Genomic DNA, 7,769 nt, shown 5'->3' with positions numbered 1-7,769 from the left:
TAAACAGAAGGCTATCTTGCGATGGGCTAGACTCTAAATATATAGCTTTTATCAGATCCGATCTTGGTGTGAATGGGCCTTAAGTTTTTCATCCAACATTTATGTTTTATCTGAGCTTTATTCAGTTAGTCTACAATAACAACACTAGAATCTTGCCTTGACTACCGTGCCATACTTTATATTCTCTACATCTGCAATTCATTCTTTACTTTAACTTTTTGTGTGGACAACTTCATACCTTAATGCTGTAGACTACACAGATTGTGTGTTTTGATAGATGCAGTGATGGGCCCTGCTCATATACAGGGTCTCTTACAGGGATTGTGACATCATTCTGCCTCTGACAGGAATTCCCAGCATGACTCAGCTGAGGGATAGTCAGTGCTGGCTTGTTTTCCCCTCACACCGATTTTGCCAGTTTATATTCATCTCTGGGATTACTGTGTTACCATTTCACAATCTGGTCTTTAAATGTGTAAATTCCTGTAATATGTAGTATATGCATGTTGTTTTTGTTTCTTGTCATTTGAAAATATCATGGGGTTCATTAAGTATTGTGGAGGATGGTGAAATGGTGTTTTTTCCCAAACCCTGTGGAACACACACACTGTCTTTAGAGAGTTGTGCAATGTTTGTTTTTCAGGTCAATGACCAATCACAGAATGACACTAGGGTCAAAACTTGTCCTGAGTAAAGATCCACTGGATGGTCTGTTTCTATGTGTCACAATAAAGCTTTGTAAAACAGTAATTAAATGACTATGCTGACAAAGCAAAAAAAAAAAAAAAAAAAAACACATCACACCGAGATTATTTATTTTAAACTGTGGCAAGAGCGAATATATCAGTATCAAGTTTAAGTAGCACTGCATTATTCCATGCTTATTAGCTTGAAAAAATCATTGCAAAAACACATTTAAAATAAGTTTCAGTACATCATAATTTTTAACAATATTATTACTAAAATATTCAATATTAAGTCTATTCAGATTCCATAGCTTTTCATCACTTGTGTTAAAACAATGTAATTTCAGAAACAATATAGTCTGACGGTGTTTTAAACCTAACCTTAAAAGGTGATGTTTTTCACTCTTGGAGAGTTACTATGTTCTAGTATGTTTCGAGCAAGTCGGAATTAACATGAGAAGAGTCATGCATCTATTTAACAATGAATTCTGTATTTATGCCACATCCAAAAAAGCAAAGAATTGTTCAAATGAAGGCAGTCAAGTCCTCTCTCTTGCTCTGGTCCTTTATACTGGCAGAAGGCCGTCAATTTAAATCCTCAGTATTATCTCAAATCTGCTGCATCGGTTGTAAGTCTTTTGACACCTGAAAAATACCGGAATGACTTAAGTGATACATTTTGCACTTATACACAAAACTTTCTCACAACAAGGAAAGTGTCTTCAATCACAACTGAAAGATATAACATTGGTTTGTTTCTTCCAAATTACAAAGTTTCAACAGCTCATAATCTTGTTTACTGGATGAATCATTTTAATTGCATATACATTTTCAGACCAGCCACTACTGAATCAATCATGACTAACACAGTCCCAGAATAAGGACAATATATGTTGTAGTTTTTTTGTTTTTTTTTCTAGTCTCACCTCAAACTCTGTCCCAGTGCATGCTTTGATGTCCTCTGGTGTCAGTCCTTCCCAAATCTCAATGAGAGTTAAACCCTTGCTCTTATCGACATCAAACACTGCCTAGAACAAGTGACAACAAACATCACACTGTCCTTGAAAAGGTGCGACATATGTTATGTTTCTCTGAAATAAATTGTACTGACCTTTTCAGTGATTATACGGTCAACACACTGTTTTCCAGTCAGAGGAAGTGTGCACTTCTCTAAGATTTTATGTTTCCCACCCTTTAAATGTAAAAATGTACAATTTTACACAGAGTGATAGGAAATGTTAAAACATAATGACTGTAAGTGAGAGTGTAAAGTTTATTGTACCTTGGCAGAATGTTCCATAGTGACAACTACTTTTGTGGCATCACTAGATACCAAGTCCATTGCGCCACCCATGCCCTTCACCATTTTACCCTGAGAAACACATGGAACATGTCAAACCAGGCAAGTGAAAACATACTGCATGTCTATCAGTCATGATATAATAATACAGATCATAAAACTCATACTGGAATCATCCAGTTGGCCAGATCTCCATATTTAGAAACTTGCATTGCTCCCAGCATGGTCAGGTCAATGTGACCTCTAAAAAAAGATGAAGTGAAAGAAAAATAGGGGGAACAACATAAAAAATGATCCATAAAATGTACCCCAAAAGCTGCACGTCTTAATTCTCACACTAAAAATTCTAATTTCACGTGCAGTTGTATTTAGTTTAATCATAAACGACCGATGCATTGAGACACTCACCCTCTGATCATGGCAAAGGATTCATCGCTGGAGAAATAGGCAGCTCCTGGATAAACTGTTACCGTCTCCTTACCTGAACACACAAAAAAGGGCCAAGATTTGTTAAGAAGGATTTTAGAACTATTCTATATTATTTCATATTTACAATATATTTCTTATATAGCAAATATATTATTATTAGGATTATGTTGTGTGTAATGTGTAAATTGTGTGTATACTGAGCAACTATAGTGTTTTTTAGTCATTACATGGCAGCAATGTTGGTGGATCTCGCACTGAAGATTTTTACTCACTAGTGTAGTAGTAACAATTTAATTAACAGAATATCAAATATGATAAAACAGAGTGATAAGGAGATCTGCACCAGCATTGATTAAATCAGGATCCACTTCACTCTCTGTTGGATAGGGACCCTACGAATAAAATAAAAGGGGCTTGAAAATTGAAAAGTGGAAATTCATTAGCTATGAAAAATGACTTGCTCAGGCTATTTAAAAAGGGATACTAACCAGTCCCAAAATTCCATTCTCACTCTGCAAGTGGACAGTGATTTCAGGGCTAATGTAATTGCTGGCCAGCATAGGGATTCCAATGCCAAGATTTGCTTAAAGGGTTGTCAAGGTACATTATGTGGGAACAGAATAGTTAGTAATGTGTATTTTTCAATATCTATCATGTTGATGGTGATATCTGCGGTCAGGCTACTGAAGGATACCATACATCCCATCCTCAAACTCCATTGCGGCTCGCCGGATGATTCTCTCCCGGGTAATATCTGAGTCCTGTTTGACTTTAGGTTTCTCATCCTTGCTAGACTGAACCAGCCTTTTCTATAAACAAAAAGAGTCTTGAACATGACCTACACATTCTTGTAAAGTTAAATGTGCACATAATAAACAATACGGTGAGAATAATTAAATAAACAGCTCTAAATGTGAAGATCAGACAAGTTCAAATGTCTTTCTCACCTCAATTCGTTTTTCATAGCTGGCTCCTTGCACTACCCGGTCTACATATATGGAGGGGATGTGAATTTCCTCAGGACTAAAACTTCCAATATCAACAATCTCCTCAACCTGTGCATCAAAGTAAGTCATGTTTTTTTTTTTTTTTTGTGGAACCTCAAACTTGACAATAGGAAATATCAAAGCCACAAAGCCCAACACAAACTGGAGGGTCACAAACCTCAACTATTGTAACTTTAGCTGCTTTACACATAGGCTGGTTGAAATTGCGAGTTGTTTTCCTGTAAAAAAAAATAATAATAATAAAAAAAATAAATACAAAAGTTTAGTAATTGCATGAATACTGATATTCTAGAAACATTCGTAGATTGTTACATAGATAAAGCCTGACACCTAGTGGACAATCTAGGGGTAAGTAGGCTCTTGATTTAAAGAAAACGTAAGATGTTGAAAAATTATTTTAAAAGACAAATAGTGTTAAAGTGAACTTCTTGACCTGAAAATAAGATTTCCTGCTTTGTCACATTTCCAGGCCTTTATCAAAGCAAAGTCGCCCCTGATGGCTTTTTCCATGACATAATGTCTGCCATTAAACTCCCGAACCTGGACCAAACAAAGGATAATAATTTATATATGTATGTAATTTTTTTCTGAGGTTAAAAAAAAAGGAAAACCATCAATATATTTTGAGAGTGATATCACACCTCTCTGCTTTCACTTGCGATTGCAATGCTGCCATCTTTGTTGTATTTTATGGGTGATCCACCCTCCTGGATGAGAGTGCCATACCCGGTGGGAGTAAAAAATGCTGGGATGCCTGCACCGCCAGCCCGTATCCTCTCTGCTAGTGTGCCCTGGGATAGAATTGACTCTTTTTTTTATTTTTCAACCCATTGTTGTAATGTTTCTGAGTGAAAAGATATTCAGTGTTGAATTTTGAAGATTGTTTGTGTTACCCACAACAAATCTGAATGCATGTTTGATAAAGCAGAACCCAAACAGCTATCTGGCTATTGGTATCCAACTTGTACTGAATATTCTTAAAATTTTGGTAACTGGTTTCGGCAAGATTCGCTCAAAGTTTGCTCCAGCATGTTCATTCAAAGTTATCTGGTCTAATAATGTTAGACCAGATAACTATATCTGGTAATAATGTTCTCAAAAACATCATTTATACATAGTTCTACATTTATACATTTTTATGAAATGTAAATGGGGTTGGGTAAATAGAGTATTTTGATATTGACTTTAAAGTAAGGCAGAAGAAAAAACTAGCCAAACTAGACATGGAGAATGTAAACTGCTGTAAGTTAAATGATCTACCTGAGGAGTAAGCTCTAATTCCAGCTCGCCTGATAAATATTGCCTCGCAAACTCAGCGTTTTCCCCAACGTATGAAGATATCATGCGTTTTATCTGTTTGGTTTTCAGAAGCATTCCCAGGCCAAAGTTATCAACCCTGTCATCAGAAACAATCATGTAGTTTGTTAGTCACACAAATCACATTATACACTGGTGTTCCTTCAAGCCCTGATTCTTGAGGGCCCCTTTCCCTTTTTCCCCGCTTTCCTGCCCCTTGACCCCATCAGATTATTTCCCAGAGTACATGACAGCAACCCATTGTAAATATGAGTTGGTCCACATTAGAGAATTCTCTGGAAACACTGCGTCCCTTTACTGCCTTTACCAACATGTTGTTTAGAGATCTCTCTCACCCAGCATTGTTGCTCACGGCTGTGATGTCTTTTACTCCCGTTTTCAACAGGCTGCTGATTAAATTCTCCGGGATCCCACACAAACCAAAGCCTGAGACAGAAAAGGAGGAAATTAAGCACACACAGGGATACTGCTTGGGGACACATTATGTTCTATCTACAGCAAATGATATCAGTGCAGGAAATACCATTTAGCTGTATGAACAACTTATCAGATAGGACTGCATCCTATAGCTGTGCAGAACTACATGTATAGAGGCCATATTTAGCAGGCACATGCTTTGATATGGCATAAGTTCCTTCCTTATACCTCCGACAAGAAGCATGGAGCCATTAGGAATGTCTTTGACAGCCTCTGTTGGGTCCAAATAAAAACACGCACTCCATGACTGGGAAGTTGAGAAATGAGAGCAGCAGAATTCCTGTGGAATGGCATACAGGGAGAGCATGGCATACTATTAGGCACAGTTAAAGTGAAAATGCTCATTCCCAGCTAATAAAGAACATTGTCAGAGCTAATGTGCTGGCAAGGTTCTCTCAAAGTTATGAACAAACATTCTTTCAGTAATGTTAACAAAAAAATGTTAATTCAGAGTTATCTGGTAGTTAATGATGTTCTAAAAACATTGGCACAACACCACTCTTTATGCAAAATTCATAGAACATTTTATTTCTTCATCTAAATGTTTTTTAATAATTGTTTCAGAGCATTCTGTGTACATTCAAATGAATGAGTCATAATATTTGCATAGATGTTTCCTTAACTTTTGCATGACTAAATAATAATAACAATAATACAAAGTTCAGAAAAGATTTAGTAAAAAGTCCAGAAATAACATTTTCAAAACATAATGGGAACCTTTGCAAGACATTCTTCTAACATATTTATTTTATGGGTTTTTCTCTTCTTTAATTAAAACATCTTTACAGTGAAATTCTATTAAAAATAAAAAACTAGGCACTATAAAAATATAATATAAAAAATAAAGCACAAAAACACTATCTGTTGAAATATAGATGTGAGCTTCAGGCTTAAGCTCTCTGAAGAGAAGTTCAAAGCAAACAACAACGCATTCGGAAGTCAAAAGTGAATTATATGATATCACACATTTATTTTAATGTCTTAGCTTTTAAAAGGAAATGTATTAATAAAATGCATTAATCCATGCAAATTGTGATTTTAATTGTGCAAAATTAAGTGTGCAGAATGCCAAGCTTCATGCATCACAAACAACCTTACAGTGCAATGTGGACATGTGGACATATTCTGATATTCTGTGCAAACATCACTGCTGTTCAAACAATGAATCAATGTAGCGGAATTAGTTTATTTTAAAGCTTATTTTACATTGCTATTTGAAACTTTATTTTAATCTGTTCCTTTGTATATTAAAAATATGTAACTTTACAAAGCTATTTGATTGAATGGTTGATTTGCATCCTTATTTGTGATAACTGATTATGGAACAACAAAAAATAAAAAATCTTTAGATACAAAGATTATTCAAGGATTGTCATATATTTATTTTAGTCCCTTAAATCATTACATAAAATACTCATGAACAAATAAAGAAAGATCAATGAATTCACATTATTTGTCTGAAACCAAAAATGATGCAGTTTTATAAAAAATGTTTTACTTACCTTACCATGACGATAAATACATCCCTGTGGTTTAAATGATATTAGTCTGCCTCTGAGAAGAGTACCTGACAGTAATCTCTGAAAAGACATTTTCAGAACAACTTAAACTTTTTACAGGAAAGTAATCACTGTCTACCACAGAACCTGGATCAATCCTGCTCTGTTTTAAAATAGGGCAAAGGGCGGGTTAACGGGGGTTTAGTGCAGTTTTAAGAGTACTTTTGTACTGTGTCATTAGATCAAGTCAACACCCCCCCCCTCCCAATATGGCTCTCATACATCAATAAAAGCTATAATAAATGATACAAAATCATAGACCATTGTTTGCATTTAGTTGTAAATTCAGTTGCTGTATTACGGATGTGGACTTCATTAAAAGTCCACATCCAAAATACAGCAACTGAATCAACAACCCTCTCAGTGTCCATGATGCCAGTAAGTACCCAACGTGAGGTCGCACTATATAGAGGGAAGAAGTTATAAGAGCTATAATCAAATTTTACATGCCATGCAAAACTATAGAAGACCAGGTTTAAAGGTCGTTGCTTTTTGAGAAGTCTGACAGCTGTTGAGAAGTTTCAAGACAAGCACAAAAACAATTGGGGTGAAACGGACACTGGACACCACAGACACATGGCTGAGTTAATGACCTAAGATACGCTGTGTGTCTGTCATCCTGAGATTTATGAGAGTTTAAGAGGGGATCATGAAACGTTCCTCTAAATGTGTACCATTATGATTCTGGAAATGACCCTGTTTTGAGATTTATAATTAATAGTAACCTTGAATGCCTACAGGAACCCAAACATACAACAACAGACATAAAAAAATGGGTTTGTACGGTTTGGTTAAAACAGAATGATATCTATAATACCTTAGAATGTCTTCTTAGCTTCTCATTAGGTTGAATACATGAACATCTACATGAACATGAGCCTTACCACACTAAAATTCCAGTGTCATGATTTTTGTATTAACTGTTGGATAAACAAGTGAACACGATGATCAATAAACTAAGGTTTTAAAATCTTGATTTTCATGGCCATTCACT

General features: G+C 35.6%; 1 protein-coding gene across 1 annotated transcript; it reads right to left on the bottom strand.

The window, feature by feature from the left end:
* Positions 1-798: 798 nt before the first annotated feature.
* Positions 799-6,898, bottom strand: LOC132117156 (succinyl-CoA:3-ketoacid coenzyme A transferase 1, mitochondrial-like). The gene is made up of 17 exons (XM_059526254.1): positions 6,719-6,898; positions 5,385-5,496; positions 5,075-5,165; positions 4,683-4,818; positions 4,064-4,213; positions 3,856-3,962; positions 3,580-3,640; positions 3,363-3,470; positions 3,110-3,224; positions 2,904-2,998; positions 2,759-2,807; positions 2,395-2,467; positions 2,154-2,229; positions 1,969-2,058; positions 1,798-1,878; positions 1,613-1,714; positions 799-1,331 (listed from the first exon to the last, which is right to left on the bottom strand). The coding sequence occupies exons 1-17, from the start codon at positions 6,806-6,808 to the stop codon at positions 1,296-1,298; spliced, it is 1,572 nt and encodes a 523-aa protein (XP_059382237.1). The 5' UTR covers positions 6,809-6,898; the 3' UTR covers positions 799-1,295.
* Between the last annotated feature and the right edge of the window lie 871 nt (positions 6,899-7,769).

The sequence above is a fragment of the Carassius carassius genome, chromosome 36 (genome assembly GCF_963082965.1).
Source record: "Carassius carassius chromosome 36, fCarCar2.1, whole genome shotgun sequence".
NCBI classification, from domain to species: domain Eukaryota; kingdom Metazoa; phylum Chordata; class Actinopteri; order Cypriniformes; family Cyprinidae; genus Carassius; species Carassius carassius.
This window is presented reverse-complemented; position numbering and strand designations above follow the sequence as displayed.

Coding starts and splice junctions, on each gene's coding strand:
- LOC132117156 (XM_059526254.1), bottom strand. CDS start 6,808: ATGTCTTTTCAGAGATTACTGTCAGGTACTCTTCTCAGAGGCAGACTA. Junction 5,497..6,718: donor GTATTTATCGTCATGGTAAG/GTAAGTAAAACA, acceptor GCCATTCCACAG/GAATTCTGCTGCTCTCATTT. Junction 1,332..1,612: donor GCACTGGGACAGAGTTTGAG/GTGAGACTAGAA, acceptor GGTATTTTTCAG/GTGTCAAAAGACTTACAACC.